This window comes from Anabrus simplex, chromosome 13 (genome assembly GCF_040414725.1).
Source record: "Anabrus simplex isolate iqAnaSimp1 chromosome 13, ASM4041472v1, whole genome shotgun sequence".
Taxonomy (NCBI): domain Eukaryota; kingdom Metazoa; phylum Arthropoda; class Insecta; order Orthoptera; family Tettigoniidae; genus Anabrus; species Anabrus simplex.
This window is the reverse complement of record NC_090277.1, coordinates 12,492,302-12,511,046: the sequence shown is the minus strand read 5'-3', so window position 1 is coordinate 12,511,046 and position 18,745 is coordinate 12,492,302. Positions and strand designations below refer to the sequence as shown.

Genomic DNA, 18,745 nt, shown 5'->3' with positions numbered 1-18,745 from the left:
CACGTCCCGCCCAGCAGGTAACAGTTTTTGAAGGCTCTAGACGAGTTAACTCTTTATTACCCAATTCGGTAGCAACTATTGGCAGATGAATTAAATCGTCATGCCCAGTTAAGAGGATAAACTGTTTAGTTGCCTTAAGAAGATGGATTGTTTCTCAAGATTTTGGAGGAAAAAAAAAAAAAAAAACACTTGAAGAAACCTATATTACAACTTAAGTTATAGATTTCTGAGAGGAGATGTGAAAAACATGCCTTGAATGCCTGAGTCTTTTTCACCATAACACATGCTGAACAACTGGTCCTCTTAAGTGCTTCCCTCTTGAATATACCTGGTCCTAAAAGGGTTAACAAATTGTGTATTTCTATTCTGAAATATAATTTCAAACATGATGAAATATCTTAAGGTATCATCAATTGCCAGATAGGCCCTTTATTTTAATATTGTTTGTTTGACCTTTTTTTTTAATCCAGCTGAAGGGTTCTTTTCCAACCAGATCGGTAAAGACATCGTCCTCTGAACTTCATTTTTTTGTCTTTTCCAGACAGAGAACAGAAGTCATTGCCCTTGCTTCATCTGCTGTGCACAATAGGAGTGAACTTGATGTTCGACTTGATGGACAAGGGGATTGTGAACGAGGCTCGCATGATCTACACCTTTCTGAAGGACAGAGACATCCACCCTGCACCGGCAATGGTAAAGTAGTGAACAACTAGCCAGCTCTTGGCAGCTTTCTGAAGCCAGAGAGACATGAGAAGTAAAACACCAAATGTTTCTTGTTATTTTAATTGCTGAAATTTAATCATATCATATAAAAATTTGCTATGTCTTGTGTGTGTCCTTGTATAGCTAGGAAACATGGACTGTTGTTGCGTGTGATAAGAGATGTCTGGCAGCACTTGAGATGTGGTGCTGGAATGGTCAGAAAAAATTTTTTTTACAAGAGTAGGTGTAAGGAGATCTCTGCTACCAACAATGAGAGACCAGTGAATTGACCATCTCTACTGGCACAGTAGTTTTATAGTTAATGATACATGGCAAGAGAGGAAGAGGTAACCTCAGGTTCACATGAAGATGTGAAGAGACCAACAGAGAACAGAGGAGTACCCTCTGTGGGTGGGGGATGTGGATGAAGACTACACCCACGGTATTCCCTGCCTGTCGTGAGAGGTGACTAAAAGGGAAGACCAAGGGATGATGATATTAGAACCACGAGATTACCTGTAAATAGTACCATCACACATGGAACACAATAAGACGACTTTTTTTTTTGCAATGTGTACCACTATGTGAGGAATACCATTGGTCTGTGGGTGGATCACTATGGGTTTATAGTACCCATCTATATTATCCACCACTATGACGGAGGCTCTTCTTTGTTCAGGTTCAGTGGGAACACACCAAAGAGGAAAAAATGAGATTATCCTCACTGGGGTGTTTCAACATCACGGGCCTGGGCGTTTGCCTGTGATTAGTACACGCGAGATGAACACCACGGGCTAGTACGAGTCCCTGTGATCAGTACAAATATGTGAGAAACACCATAGGTCTGCACTACCTGTGAGTAGTACCACAATGTGAGGAACACCGTGCATCTATGTTACTTGTGATTAGTACCGCTACATGAGAAATACCATGATTCTACTTTACTAGCGATAAGTACCATTATGAGGGGCTGTTGACTTGGATTTTGGACACCTTTATACAACAAGCATCATCGATTCAGAATTGTGTTTCAGAAGCAGTCCCTTGGGCAGTATATACAATTGTTTTAAGATAGTTTCTGGGAAGGTGGGGCATTGTGGGTTGGATCTGTTGTATACAAGGAACTTGATATACCAAGCACAACATAAAAATATATTTGGAAATGTTCATACAGTATGTACATAAAAGAAACAAAATTTGTCTTTATGTTTGAAGTGCTTGGATACGTTAATTAATAACATAAATTAGCAGACTGATGGCTTGGGAATTATTTACAATTATATACACTAATATTGGTATGTACATTGAGTTCTATCTGATCAGATAGGCTGCTCGAATGAATGATTGTCCGTGATAGCTGATGACTATCTGTAGTACATAGAATTACAAGTGGAACTTGTAGTAAAGTTTGTAATAGCAGAATGCTAGTTAGAAGTTGAGGAACTTGCAAGGAACTTGCAGTAAAGTTAATGAATAGCAGAATGGTAGGATTGAAGTCAGAGAACTTGCAGGGAACTTGTGTTAAAGTTCATGAGTGGAGAATGCTAGGACGGGATGCACGTCGGTGATACGGGAGGCAGGATACTTGAGGCGATGTCCTGAGGTGACACCTCCTGACCAGAGCTGGTCCACCTGTTCAGAACACTTATTTAAGAGGGTACCTCCGTGTCTGACATACGGTGTAGTCTGATATCGCTGGACACTGTGGGAGTGCCTGGAGAGGAGAAATCGTCACCCAATATATAGCGCTGGCTGACATCACAGATGATGACGTTAGTGCTCTGCAGTCCACCTCGTATCTCGAAGCGTCCATGCTGGGCGGGCTGCGGAGCTTGCAGGCGGTGGAGGACACACACAACACCCTTCCCTCCTAATCACGCCGGTACGGCGCAAAGCGGCGACGGGCCCTGGCGGCGGCAGCGATGCTGGGCTGGAGAGTCGGCCTGGATTGTTGTGTTGTCCGGAGCCTGGTCTGGGCGGAGGAGCATAGAATCGTCCTGAAAAGAACTCATGGTGATTAAATGGTCCAGAGCTCATTCTGCGATGGATTTCTGAGGTGTGATAAGGGCATCAACAGAAGGAGATGGACAATAGCGGAGGCGGATCTGGTCCTGGTGGCGGCAGATGCATTTCTCGGCTGTCTGGATGTCGTAGAGACGATGGCCCAAGGTACGGCAGATGATACCAGGTATCCAGGGAGGATTGGACTTGAAAGTCCGGACATACACTTTGTCGGCGGCATTGAACTTTGGTTGCGAGCGCTGCGGCTGGCAGGAAGAGGCTGCAACAAAGAAAGCAAAGTTCTATGAGGAGGTCCGCGGAGCTTGTGCGCTCTTCCTAGGAGTTGTAATAATGCCTGATCCTTCGTTAAACCTGAAGATACAGCTTTCTTCATGTTTTTCTTGAAAGTCTGGACAAAACGTTCAGCTTCACCATTGGATTGTGGGTGAAAAGGAGGGGCCAAAATATGCCGAATACCATTATGAATGCAGCAGTTCTGGAAGTTAGTGGCAGTAAATTGAGGTCCATTGTCGGAAATGAGCACTTGAGGTAAACCTTCAGTAGTGAAAATCTTCTGAAGTGCGTGAATGGTAGCTTCTGTAGTAGTAGAATGCATTTCTACGACGTAAGGAAAGTTGGTTAGAGAATCAATCACAATGAGCCACATAGAGTTGTGAAAAGTTCCGGCGAAGTCTATGTGTACTCTTTCCCAAGGAGATGTAGCAGGAGGCCATGGAGTGAGGTCAGACGACGGAGCATTCTGATGTACTTGACAGGGGTCGCAGTGACGGATGAGTTTCTCAATGTCGGCATCAATACCGGGCCAATGACAGTGTTTACGGGCGAGTTGCTTGGTGCATGATATTCCCCAATGACTTTCATGTAACAAGTCGAGAACTTGTTTGCGCAGACTAAGTGGGATAACCACTCGGAATAGGTGCCTGTTTCTAATAACATTACACCGGCACGAACTGTGAGACGATGCTGAAGACGATGATAAGGTGCAAGGCTGGTAGGAAGCTTGTGGTGAAGAGGCCAACCATTGCGGATATAAGTACGAACTGTAGCTAGTGTACTATCCTTATCAGTCGCTTTGGCGATGCAAGTAGCGTCAATAGGAAAACTGGAGACTGTGTCTTCAAGTTCAATGTCTAACTGAAGACATTCAGATTCTTGAGAATTGAAAGTACTATCTGGACCTGCAGGTAAGTGAGAGAGAGCATCAGCATTACAATGCTGGGATGTGCTACAATAGGCAATAGTTAGAGAGAAATATTGACCATCTCTGAAGTTTCCGTAGAGAATGTTCAGGGATCTTATTACCAGGATGGAATAAGTGAACAAGAGGCTTGTGATCGGTGATTATGAGGAAATGGTTGCCATATAGATACACATTGAATCGGCGAAGGCTTCTTTTTCTATGTGAAAGTAGTGATGTTGGTGTTCATTGAGCGTCTTGAAAGCGAAGGCGATAGGGCGTTCTTGTCCGTGGCGAGAGTGAGTAGCTTTACATGTTATGATTCTCATATTTTGGGCCTATTGAAATGTATTGAAAAGGTGGAACAAATAAACTTTCATATTTATTTGACTTTAGTGAGTAGCTTACCGGGCTGAAAATGAGTAAGCTTGACAGCGTGGACAAGGGCCTTGTTGATGGTCTGCCAGGCATGCCGACATTGCTGAGACCAGTGAAATTTAGCACCTTTCTTGCGTAAGGCGTTCAGAGGAGCTGCTACTGAAGCGAAGCGTGGAATGAACTTGCTGTAATAGTTAGCTTTTCCGATGAAGGATTGTAGCTGTTTGATGTTCTGCGGTGCAGGCATGTTGACAATGGCAGAGACGTTCTGTTCGCTAGGTCGAATGCCATGCTTATCAATGATATGACCTAGGTATTGAACTTGAGGTTGAAAGACGGTGCACTTAGCAAGATTAGCACGTAGGCAATTTTTTTCAATTTGGTGAGAAGCATGTGCAGATTATTCAGGTGATCTTGATGATCTTTGCCGGTCACAAGAATGTAATTAGCACAACCAGGAATGGAGGCGGTAAGCTGTGCTAAATATCACTGGAAAATCGCAGCGGAGGAAAAGACACCGAAAGGTAGGCGCGGGAGCTGTAGAAGTCCAAGAGGGGTTTTGAGGCACTGCTTGGATTCTTCATCTAATAGTAGCTGTAGATAAGCTTCTTTGAGATCCACTTTAGAGAAGAACTGTCCACCGGCTAAACGGCGAAATAAGTCTTCAGGACGGGGAATTGGAAAAACGTCGGTTTCAATCTGATATTGCCATTAGCTTTTTTAACTACGACAAGCGGAGTAGCCCATTTACTGGAATTGACTGGAGCTACGATACCGGCTGCTAGCCATCTCTGTAATTCTTGCGTAACTTGATCTTGAAGTGCAAGTGGGACTGGACGTGCTTTGAAAAAGCGAGGCTTGGCTCCTGATTTGAGCTGGATATGAGCTGTGTAGTTTTAGCTGTGCCTAGGGTAGAGTCTAAAACTTCTGGAAATTGCTCTAGCAGATTAGTAATATCAGAGGTAGGTTGCAAGGCGGAGACTACATTGACGTCATGTACTCGAAATCCGTATAAATTGAAAAGATCCATGCCTAGAATGTTGGATGCAGTGTAGTTATTAACAACCAATAAGGTAACGACCTTATGAATATCTTTATACCTTGCTGGAACAGTGATTTTGCCTTTAATATCAATTTTCTTCTTGTTAAAAGTAACAAGCTGGACATCAGCAGGAGAGAAGTACGGCGATCCCAAGCTGTGATATGTAGCAAGATTGATGATGGAGACAGGCAATCCAGTATCTAATTGAAAGTCAGTTGAATGATCTGGGAAAGCGAGCGGAATTATGATCTTACTAGCATTTCTTGTAGGAAGAATGAGGTTGATTTGATCAACTTCCATGTCCGGTCTGTAACCTTTACTACAGTGCTTACACAAAACAAAGCACTAAACACAATAACGGGGGGAAGTAAGAGCAACTACACAATGTCAGACAACACTACACACTCAGCGAAACATCAGCTGGACTACGCGGATCTCCACCAACAACATAATACGTGAATGTCAGTAGGGCCAACTAGTGGACAATAAACCAGGAAGGTGGAAAGAACTACGACCTACTGAGGGCATGGACATGGCTTAGGTTGCGGTTTCCGAAATAATTCGCTGTGATCCTTAAATTTGAAAAATATTATTTACAAGAGAAATTTTACAAATACATTCCGAAACAAAATCCACCAACTTACAACTTAGAACTATAAGCTCCGTGATACACACATCTTAGAGGTTCTTTGATAATGGCTTCACTACAAGTTTGAAACTTCAAACTAACTATACATCTAGTTACAAATCCAGTTGTACAATGCAAGTTAGTAGGTTAAAAGCAACGTAAAAAGCAATTACAATTTACAGTGAAGTGAATGTACTCTCCTAAACTCTAGCGTACATCAAGTGACACTGAACTACCACAGGCAAACCCCACGGTAAATATATTAAATTACAATCTACATATTTAGTGAAATAAGATATGGGAATGCCTCGAAAACAAACAGGCAAGCCCAGCTGAAAAGCTAAGGCGTCATAAATAATTAATTTGGCGAATCTAGGTTAGGCTAGGGCTGACTCCTATACGAAATAGCAACCGAACATTACGGAAATTTTAGCCGGAACGGAATTCAAGAGTGCTTACCCGAAGGTGGCCCATGCTGGTAGCAAAGCGTCGCACACCGCGTGAAACTTCAGACACGCCATGACAGATAAAACAGACCGATTTATCACAAACGCAGCTTCGCTCTCTATATATATGTAAACCCTGGCCGTGGAGTAGCCAATCAGAATGCATGAGTCCGCCCATCCCCACCTAGTTTCACCAATCACAATTCCTACTCCCGTCACAAACTTTAAATAACATTCTCGAATACACACGCTTGCGAATCTTCCATTTCCAGAATAGTTAGAAAATGCCTTCTAGAACACATAACCAACAAAAGGCAACACACCCCGTTCAAAAATTCATGTAACTTTCTGGATACTTCTATTAAGTACAGAACTGAAATCTACTATTTACACATACCATATGTTACAAATATTACACAGTACAGGTTAGGTCATTACAAATAAAACATATTACCACACTTTACAAATAAAGTCTTCAATAAACATTTTCCACTTCCACTACATTGTTCACCTGTGACACGGTCGTGTCTTCTGAACAACTTTCTTCGCAGGAGGAGTACAGGCAGAGCGGGGAGAACTTTGACAGACAGTCTTGATATGCCCGATTTTATGACAGCGATCACAGGTGGACTTGAAGAAGCGGCAGTCACGGCGTTCGTGTTGCTTAAAACATTTTCTGCAGGAAGGCAGGAGCTGAGGTGCTTTCTTAGGAATGTGTGTCTTCGTAGAAGAGCGAAAATGAACCTGTCGGGAACGCTTTGAAGTGAGCGAGCTGACCTGGTGGTTCGAAGGAGCAGCATGCTTGCTGGCCGTATGAGATACGTGAGCGACTTCATGTTGGGTAGCGATTTCAGCTGCAGTCTTAGTAGTCATTTCATAGACTGTGGCGATACGCGTACTTCTTCTGAAGAAGAGTTACTACTTGTTACAGCGTCGAAACGGACCTTGTCTTGAGGAGTATGGAAAATGACCATGTCCCGAATGAGTGAATCAGTGTAGGGCGTGCTACAACCATCCTTGGAACAAATAAAAAAAATTTATAGCGAGCTGCTACAATGTGAGGATCCTTAGCATAATGGTCATTTATGCGAGCTAGGAGCTGAGCGAAAGGAACTTCCGATATCTGTTCTTCTGGGCTTAATTTCTGAAGTAATTCGCAGGTTGCATTTCCTACAGAACTGAGAAAAAGAGCTCGTTGGCGCTTCTCGTTCGAAATGGAGTGACAGATAAAGTGCTGTTGAAGGCAGCCTAAATATACTGACCATTCTTCTTTCTCTGGGTCAAAGACAGAAAAGGCAGGAACGGCAGTGTTCTGTGCGGATGAAGAGCGAGCCTGAATGGTTGTAAGCAATGCTGACTGCTGCTGTTGCAAAGCCTGCAATATAGCTGCTAATTGTTCCGTACTAGCCATGCTTGCGGATGACACAGTGAGCACAATGTTTGAAACAGGGTGTAGCAGAACTAGCTGGAAGCTTGACCTTCAGCGTGCGCTGGGAAGCGAGAGAGAGAGAGAGAGAGACTGTGTGGAGAGAGAATGCACTGGAGAACAGGTGCTATGTCCATGACGTGAAATATTGGCTTGGTGTCCGCAGTTCGTACGAGGCGTACTACTGGGAAGAATGTCACTGCACAAATGTGAAATGTTGGCGATAGAATATTGGCCCAGTGAGCTGAGGAAATAATGAAGTTCTGTTAGAATGATGATGTATGGCGGTACTAACTTGTCCTGTTGCCAGATTGTTGGCGTGCCTAACTTGTTTCTCGTCGCAAATATTGTTCTTATGGCGTAACTCACTTTTAACTTTTCCTTGTCGCTGTATTGTTGATATGGCAGTACTCACTTGTAACTTTTCCTCGTCGTGATATTGTTGATATGGCATAATTGACTTTGCCTCATCGCCATATTGTTGATATCATAAAAAGAAAGAAAGGTTCCACCTAATCAATACTTATTTATTATCACATGTATGATGGAATATCACATGTATAATAGGACCGGTTTCGACCTCTTACAAGGTCATCCTCGGCTACATTAGAATCGCATGTTTGCGTTTTGTATTATGCTCCATTCCTAAAAGCTTTATGACATATTCTGAAATTTAACAACATTATGTTGATTACACTTTTGCTAAGAGTTCCAATGTTACAATATAGCTAAAATTATGACAAGTTAAATACTCTTATTACATAATATAACGACCCAATATACACATGTAATTATAATAAAATGGATTCGTCTTTTCTTTCTAATGCATAATGTAAGAATAATTTACCATAGGCTTTTGCCTATTAAGTTAAAACAAGTTCTATTCTTATAAATGTTTAGTCATGTATGAGGCGAGCTTTGTTGATATTTGTGAATATTACAGTAGTAAATTAGCAATAAAATACGCCAGTCAAGTGTAATTATGCTGATGGCTCAATAAAATATATTACTTATCTACATTAAAATATTAGCTAACATGGTTGAACGTGCTTAAATGCTCTTTTGAAAGTCTAAAACAGTCGATAACAATAAATCTTGCGTTGTTTTGCATTACGTATTACATTGAAATAATGTGAAATTTTCCCATTATACAAACATATAAACACATTAAAGTATTTAAAACATTGCAAGGTATGCTTAGACGCAAATGTCTGTTTGTAGTTTAAATTAACAAGTGACAGCACATTCTTATGTTGTTTTAAAAAAGACTGATGAACATGTGAGTTAAAAGTCTGAATTTGCATAAGCCTTAGCCGATACACTTTGTGTAAAACTCAACTTTATCTTTCTAATTTTGTTTTCGTGACTTTAACCTGGCTTGTTTGACTTGGTTGATGTTCTGGAAATTGTTCAATTTGAATGACAAGGTCGTAATTGTTGGTGGCTCTTTCCTTTCTTATGATGTTGGTGTTGATAAATGTCTGTCAAAATAAACGAATTAGAAATTTTTAATATAAGTTGCGTACTATTGTATGAGTTCTGTAAAAATCTACTTACTGTTGTGGAGTGGTTGAGATATATGCTGCTTGGCTGTCTGTCGCGTATTGTATCTTGTACTTCTGGTGTTGGTGTCGCCTGTTGTGAGGGAGGTGGAGGGGTGAGTGGGGGAAGCTTCGGCGTGTGTATGGGCAGAGCCATGTATGTCCGCTGTCTGCGCTATAACTTGCGTATGACGTTGTTTGTTGACTAATCTGAGGTAATCATTCTTTATGATGGGAATAATCTTATTAAATAAAATATTAGTTTTCTCAGTTATTTCATTAATATTGTAATTGGGTTTTGTATATTGATCAAATGTTATGTACAGTTCTTCGTTTATATTAAGCAAAGGACCTTTAGGATTTGTATTTAATATTTTCAAATCATTACCTATATCCGTGAATTTATGCTTGTACTCATGCATGTGCTGACCTATTGCAGAAAAATGATTATGCTTGATGGCATTGACATGTTCATTATATCTGATCATAAAATTTCTACCAGTACACCCTATGTAACTTGTAAAGCAGTTATTACAACTAATTTGATAAACTCCTGACTGAAGATATTTATTATTACTGTTAACTCCTCATCATTCCGTGTCCGGTCAGCATTTCAGAAATGTAGCAACTCCGATGGCCTTGTTGTTCACCTTAATCAGGTCCTGTGTAGTGCAGGGATGTTCTAGTAGGGAACAGATGAGCAGGTGGTTCGGATCTTGTGTTACACCACACTCACAGGATGTGTCTCCATCAGCTGGAAGTATGGCCTATTTTTGCATGTTGGTCTTGCAAAGAGGTACGCCCACCCTAAGACGATTAAGTGATCTCCAAATAAGGTAGGGCAGGTCATTTCCTGGAGCTAGCTCTTCCTTTGCAGGAGTATCAGGCGGCAGCATGCTCTTCCACCTGGTGATGCGGTTAGACTCAGGTGTTCCTCCCAGTGGTTAAGTCCTAGTGATGAAGCTCTTTCTCGACTTCAGTCGACAGACTACAGCCTGGTGATCATGCAGTGGGTGGCGAGAATCATTAGTCTGCTTTGTCCTCTCTGCATCAGCAGCAACAGCCCTTCTGATAGTGGGGGGAGCTATTCCAACAATTGGATGGAGTTTGTCAACTGGGGTTGGCTTCATTCAGACATCCCAGCAAGATACGTACGGTCTCGTTGATTGCAATGTCAACCTCCTTGGTGTGAGTGGATGCACTCCACACAGGCGAAGCGTACTCTGCAGCGGACACACACAAAGCAAGAGCAGAGGTTCTCAGGACGTGAGGGCTTGCTCCCCAGGTGGTGGCTGTGAGCTTTCTCAAAATATTGTTCCGTGAACTAACTTTCACCTGGTGTTGTAGCAATGTTTCTTGAAGGACAGTGTTCGGTCAAGAGTAACACCTAGATACACAGGTGTTGGACAATGTTCTAGTCGTTTGCCTTGCCATATAATGTCCAGTTCCCGCTGAGCTTCTCTATTCCTTAAGTGAAATGCGCACACCTGAGTCTTGTTGGTATTTGGCTTTAGATGATTGCCTTCATAGTAAGAGCCAAGAGTATCTAGTGCAGAAGTCAACTTTTCCTCCACCTCTTCAAATGTCTTTCCTTGGGCAGCCACTGCAGTATCGTCGGCATAGATGAAAAGCCTGGTATGTTTTATTATGGGCTGATCATTAGTGTAAATGTTAAAGAGCACAGGGGCTAGCACACTGCCTTGAGGTAAACCATTCTTTTGTACGCGCCATCTGCTCTTCTTACCGTGGAGAGAGACTTGGAATCTTCTATTCTGCAGGAGAATGCCAATAAGAGATGTTAGTTGATAATCATTAGTGAGCTGGTAAATTTTCCTCAGCAACTTCCTGTGGTTGATGGTGTCATAGGCAGCTGTTAAGTCAACAAAGGCAACTCCAGTTACCTTACGCTGTTCAAAACGATCCTCGATGTGTTGAGTAAGGTTCAGGATTTGACTGCAGCATGACTTTCCAGGTCGAAAACCAGCTTGTTGAGGAATGAACTTTCCTTCGAGGATGCCACTAATTCGGTTAAGGATAAGGCGCTCGAAGATCTTGAAACAATGACATAACAATGATATTGAGCGAAAGTTTTTAGGATTGTTTGGCTCCTTACCAGGCTTAAGTAGTGCAACCACTCGAGCTTTCCTCCAGAGCTTAGATACACACTCATTAATCATTGTAAGCAGCCATTGCAGCCATTACTGTTAACTGTCTTGGTGTTATGTATGCTGTGCCTACTATTATGTGTAGTTGCGAAAGCTATTTTAAGATTATGCTTTTTAAAGATATTAGTTAGAGAATATATATATATGTGTTATTAAAAGTGAAAGTTGCATAATCTTACTTGGGTTGATCTAGTTTCACCAGTGTAGTTTTGGGTCGGGATTTGATCTTTCGAATAATGGAATTAACCATTTCTTTTTTATAACCATTTTTTCTGGCTATTTCTTTGTTAAGGTCTGTTTTAGATAATGGTATACTAAATGCTCTATGAATCATGGTATGGTATGCAGCTTTTTTATGGGAATTAGGGTGAATGGAGTCCGTTTTTATAGTGTTTATTGCATGAGTAGGTTTGCGGTAAATTTTGAAGGTCAGGTGTTTTTCGTGCCTGGTAATCGTCAGATCAAGATAGTTTAGCTTACAGTTATTCTCAGATTTTGTTCAATACAGTGTTATCGTTAGTTGTTCTGTTTTATTATTTATAAATTTCATTTTCTGTATTGACAGATTCAAAGTATAGATAAGAAATATGTTTATCCACCATTCAATACACAATTTATTTTAATAGATTAAACTAGTACTGGTTTCGGCTCTTTAACGGCCATCATCAGCTAGTACACGATTTGTTTTAGCCATTAGACAATTCACAAGTTGTTATTGTATTAGGCATCCGGATGTCTAATAGGGGATGGAAATGTATACAATAGCATATAATTAAAATATCAGTAGTCAGGGTAAAAAGTTACAAATTAGAACATGAGTATGTAAAACATATTAAAACACACAGGCCACAATATATAACATTTAAAAAGTTTCAACACATTAAAATGGTACGTATAGGTAGACACTTGTTAAAATTTTCAATTCATGCTACATAGATTCCATTCTTCTGTCCTCTGTGCAGTTCTTTTGCTTCTAAGTTATGTTGATTTTAGCTGCGTAAGGTAATCTTCGAGAACATTCTGAAACTGGTGTACGTCTTATTGATATGGGCCTTTGTCATGAAGAAATTTTGTTGTGTTATATATCCCAAAAATACATAAAGAAGACGTACCTATGAGACCATTTATAAACTATAGAGTCAGTCCAACCTACAAATTATCGCAATTCATCCAAAATTTTTTAAAAAAGCACTATACATTTCTAGCAAACAAAACAATACTAAACTCAATAGATTTCTGCAACAGAACCAAAGAGCTAAAGATCAAACAACACCATACCCTTGCTTCATTTGACATAATAAATATGTACCCTAACATTCCAGTTAAACAAACAATCAAAATAATAGAATCTAACCTAAAAAACAATAGCAACTTGAGCACCTTAGAAATAAACGAATTCATAAACTTACTTGAATTCGCCATAAACAATAACTATTTCAGATTTCACGATACCATTTATCAGCAACAAGGCCTACCTATGGGGTCTCCTGCCTCCGGAATATTAGCAGAAATATATATAGATAACTTAGAACACACGTCAATCAAAGAAATAGATAATATACATTTTTGGTGCAGATTTGTTGACGATGTCTTCGTAGTTTTAGATAATAGATCCACTGACGCACGAACTATACTAGACAAGCTTAACACTCTAGATCCCCAAATTAAATTCACCAAAGAAACCGAAAATAACCGTTCACTAAATTGCCTAGATTTAACAATAACCAGACACGACAACCACTTATCTTACAACATCTACAGGAAACCCACACACACCTCAAATACCATAAAAAATGACTCCATCCCAATACACAAAAAAGAGCAGCCTATTATAGTATGATTTATAGAGCCTTTAACATCCCAATGACAACAGAAGACCAAAACAATGAATTGAAGTTAATCCACGACATAGCTAAACATAACGGATACAGCAAAGAAATGGTCAACAAAATCATTCACAAAATAAAATCACAACCTAAAACTAAATTAGCAAAAACAGCCAAACCCAAAAAAGACTATGCCCTATTTACCTTTAACAACACCCATATATATACTATAACTAATATTTTCAAGAAGCACAACATAAAAACAGCATTCAAAACCACACACAATAGTACCAACATTATACATAACACTAAAACAGTCAATAATAACAATAAATACAACCAATCAGGTGTCTACCGTATCAAATGTAACAACTGTGACATAAGTTACATAGGACGTATAGGCAGAAACTTCACCATCCGCTACAATGAACATATAAATGCAGTAAAACATAACCATTTCTCATCAATAGGCCAACATGTAGAAGAATCCAAGCATAGTTTCACAAACATCAATAACGACATGACGATACTAAATATAAACTCCAAGGGCCCCCTGCTCAACATAACCGAAGATTTCTACATTTCTTTAGACCAATACGCCAACCCCAATCATAACATTAATGATATTACTGAAAAAACCAGCATCATTTTTGACAAAGCCATTCCGACATTAAAGAATGATTACCTCAAAATAGTAAACACACGCTCTAACAAACCAACGAATCACAAGCCTGACCCCGCCCCTACTTCTCCAACGGCCACTCCTTCTTCCCCTCCACCTACATCCCCCTCCACAGCTAGTATGAGCCCCAGACGCACTCGCAGTAGAACACAACAAGTCTTCAAACACATCGGCACAAGACTTCCACAACAACTATAGTAAGTACTCTTTCCATACACACACTAGGCATTCCTTCATACACACACTACCGGCATACTTATATCACCTTATCTTTACAGACTACAACCAACAAATGTAGACGAGAGAGGTGTTGCCACCAACTACTTCTAAATACAAGCTCGAGACCTGCTGTTTGCTATATTGAAACTTGCCATAGTATATCACAAGTTGGGATATATAACACAACAAAATTTCTTGATGACAAAGGCCCATATCAATAAGACGTACACCAGTTTCAGAATGTTCTCGAAGATTACCTTACGCAGCTAAAATCAACATAACTTAGAAGCAAAAGAACTGCACAGAGGACAGAAGAATGGAATCTATGTAGCATGAATTGAAAATTTTAACAAGTGTCTACCTATACGTACAATTTTAATGTGTTGAAACTTTTTAAATGTTATATATTGTGGCCTGTGTGTTTTAATATGTTTTACATACTCATGTTCTAATTTGTAACTTTTTACCCTGACTACTAATATTTTAATTATATGCTATTGTATACATTTCCATCCCCCATTAGACATCCGGATGCCTAATACAATAACAACTTGTGAATTGTCTAATGGCTAAAACAAATCATGTACTAGCTGATGATGGCCGTTAAAGAGCCGAAACCGGTACTAGTTTAATCTATTAAAATAAATTGTGTATTGAATGGTGGATAAACATATTTCTTATCTATATTAAGTTGTTCTGTTGTCGATGACGACGAATATGTCATCAACAAATCTGCAGCAGAAAAACAATTCCGTCTATTTTACAAAGTGAAGTGTATTCTAAGTGATCTGTGTAAATTTCTGCTAGTATGCCGGACACGGGAGACCCCATCGGTAAACCTGCTTGCTGATAAATTGTATCATGAAACCTAAAATAGTTGTTATTAACTGCAAATTCGAGTAACGTCATGAATTCTTCAATTTCTAAGGTACTTAATCTGCTGTAAGTTTTGAGATTGGTTCTAATTATATTTAAAGTTTTTGTAGTAGGGATATTTGGATACATATTAGTTATATCGTAAGAGGCTATGGAGTGGTATTGTTCTAACTGTAAATCTTTTGTTTTATTACAGAAGTCTATTGAATTACGTATGCTTTTATTAGCTTGAAAAAAAATAATGGTTTTTAAGAAATTTTTGAATATATTTAGAAAGCTTATATGTAGGACTAGATCTGTAATTTATTATGGTTCTCATCGGTGTGTTTTCTTTATGAATTTTAGGAAGAGCTTTTGCATTCGGTAGCTGGGGGTTCATTGTTATTAGATTATTTGCTTCTGTTTCGGTTAGCAAAAAACATGTGTTTTTGAGTAAGCTTTTTAGGTTTCTTTGTATTGTGATAGTGGGATCCTTGAGTATAATACGAAACGTATCATTGTTGAAACATTCTTTTGTTTTTTGAATGTATTCATCCTTGTTAATAACTACTGTTGTATTTCCTTTGTCAGCTTTTATTATAAGGAGATTATCTTGCTTGACTTTGTTCTTAAGACTATTTATGTGCGTTTTGTTCGCTTTATTATTAGAGATGCTATCTTTTACTTTGCTGATGTATTGTGGTAGTTTTTTTGCAATATCGTGCCTGACTTCTCGTATTTCATGTGGAATTCTTTGTATAGCTAATTCTGTTTCTGTTACAGTGGTTGTGATGTTCTGTAATATTGAGGTGTTGCCCCAATTATGTTTAGGTCCTTTGCTTAATATTTCATTTTCTGCTGCCGGGCTGAGTGGCTTAGACGGTTGAGGCGCTGACTTTCTGACCCCAATTTGGCAGGTCCGATCCTGGCTCAGTCCGGTGGTATTTGAAGGTGCTCAAATACGTCAGCCTCGTGTCGGTAGATTTGCTGGCACGTAAAAGAAGTCCTGTGGGACTAAATTCCGGCACCTCGGCGTCTCCGAAAACCATAAAAGTAGTTAGTGGGATGTAAAACAAATAATATTATTATTTATTATCATTTTCTGCTTCACTGAATATAGTGTTCATAAGGTTTTTTCACAGGTGGATAAAATTGATGCATTTTATCTCTTATAGATTGAGTTGAGTTGTCTGTTTTTGTGAAGTGACTGATGTGTTTTGTTCTCTGTGTCCGTTTTAAAGTCTCTAGTTTTTTATTTAAGGTATTCTGCGTTTTTCATGGCCAAATTTTCTATTTTCTCATTTGTGACGTGCTGGAAGTGATCCCAATAGCTGCATGGTAGTTCTTGGGTTACTTTCAAGTGTAGGGGATATAGTGTATTATTCAAGTACTGTTTTTTACGATAGAAAAATTTGATTTCGGTTTTTATCCAAATTCTATTCGTTTTTATCAAGGTCTCACATGTTTGCTTGGTGTTTCTGTGTTTATTATTATATTTATTTAAAAACTTTGGAGTTAAGTCATAAGCGAGGCATTCTTTTAAGAATATAATATTCTTAGTTGTATTCATTAATTTGATTCTAATATTCCTATATTTGTACACATCACGCTTTGCCTGGTTGGCGCTAATATCTTGATTTATAAATTTCATTTTTGTTCCGTATTGATAGCCACCAAATATCATAAAAAGAAAGAAAGGTTCCACCTTTCCACCTAATCAATACTTATTTATTATCACATGTATGATGGAATATCATATGTATAATAGGACCGATTTCGACCTCTTACAACGTCCTCCTAAGCTACATTAGAATCATATGTTTGCATTTTGTATTATGCCTCATTCCTAAAAGCTTTATGACATATTCTGAAATTTAACAACATTATGTTGATTACACTTTTGCTAAGAGTTCCAATGTTACAATATAGCTAAAATTATGACAAGTTAAATACTCTTATTACATAATATAATGACCCAATATACACATGTAATTATAATAAAATGGATTTGTCTTTTTTTTCTAATGCATAATGTAAGAATAATTTACCATGGGCTTTTGCCCATTCTGTTAAAACAAGTTCCATTCTTATAAATGTTTAGTCATATATGATCAACAAAGCTTGCTTGTTGTCTTGTAAACACGTGCCTCGTCTCAAAATTTGCTGCTGTCCATGTACGATCGATCATGGTCCCAGTTCCATAGAATTCCGTGGGTACTTCTTCTCTTTTCCTTATTAGTGTTCTTAGTAGGTTCTCCGATGCCGTTGTGTTAGGTAGGGGGTACATTGTCCTTAAATCCTCTATGAGGAAAGTTTCCCGTGCGAGAAGGTAGACTAATCTGGATCTTGTTGTTTTTGCCACTCCGATTGCTCTTTTGATGTATGTTGCTTTAACTCTTTCCAGTATTGCTAAGTTCTTTTCATTCAGGTGTGTCCATATAATTTCAGTCCCATACGTGAGTATTGGAACGATTTTCGATTTGAAGAGTGCCATTGCTGTGTCAATATTTAGTGTTCTGATGAAGTTTATTTCATTTATTGATCTAATTGCTTGTGTTGCTTTCTCTATTGTGTGTGTAGTGAAGCATTTTGCAGACGGCTGGGGTGTTATCCCTAGATATTTGTATTTTTTGGTAATAGATATTATTGTCCCTTCTAAGGTGATTCTTGTTGATTTTGGTATTTACCCTCCTGATCTGAACACATCATCATTTCCGTCTTCTCAGTGTTCATTATGAACTTGTGTTCAATGCACCATTTTCCCACTTCGTCTATAGTGTTCTGCAGTTTCTTTAAGCTTTTTGAGCCAATCACAATATCATCCGGGGAGTCCGGTGCCTTGGGGTCTACCTGAGACTTGTTCTCACACAAAACTGTCGCTTCGGTGACATCTATCATTATGATGGATTGCAAAAGCACAAGAAGAAACCCACTTAAGTGGCAAATGCAGCACATCAATGTGGTCTCATTAGGAGGAAATTTTTTTAAAAAATATGAAGTTGGGGTAGAAGAATTGTGTGAAGTGTTACTCTCCAGATAGAATAAAGGTGTGTGATTTGTCTTATTATATTTAAGATTGATCACCATATATCTTCCTTTTGAAGTTTCTTATGATAAGAATATCTGTGTAATGAACACAGAAGATGTTCTGTGAGTTCTTCGTTGAAGAAACTATCCGTGAATTACATTTTTCAACAGAATGGTTTGAAACAGTTTTTATGTAATGTACCATGTCATTTTCTCTTGATTTTTCCTTCGCTTTTAGGATTTATTCTGGAATGGTTTGGTGATGATCTGAGAACAGAAGTGTTAGTAATGAGAAAGTGCAATTTTAGAAACGGTTGGCTACTTAAAAATGATGGGAGTGGTCATTTGTTGTCAACATGGGCATGAAGACTCTCTCTCTCTCTCTCTCTCTCTCTTGCTCTCTCTGTGAAATGAGTTTCAAAACAGGGAGTGTCATGCTCCTCTTCAACTCCCAGAATATGCTTAACATAAAAAATTAGCCTCTGATGTTCTAGGGCAGGGGCTCTCAAACGCCCAAACTCTCACGCGTGCATAGGCTCTCTGCACTGTGCATCGGTATGCCTCGGCTCAACTCAGCTTGACTCAGATGGTGTAGTGTGCTGAGAGCGA

The 18,745-nt window shown here is 39.2% G+C and overlaps 1 protein-coding gene across 1 annotated transcript in view; it reads left to right on the top strand.

The window, feature by feature from the left end:
- Positions 1-18,745, top strand: part of LOC137502861 (uncharacterized) — a 435,934-nt gene that overhangs the window by 266,937 nt on the left and 150,252 nt on the right. Inside the window, exon 6 of the mRNA XM_068230018.1 lies at positions 542-693. Coding sequence (XP_068086119.1) covers positions 542-693 — 152 coding nt within the window. The remainder of the gene's footprint in view (positions 1-541; positions 694-18,745) is intronic.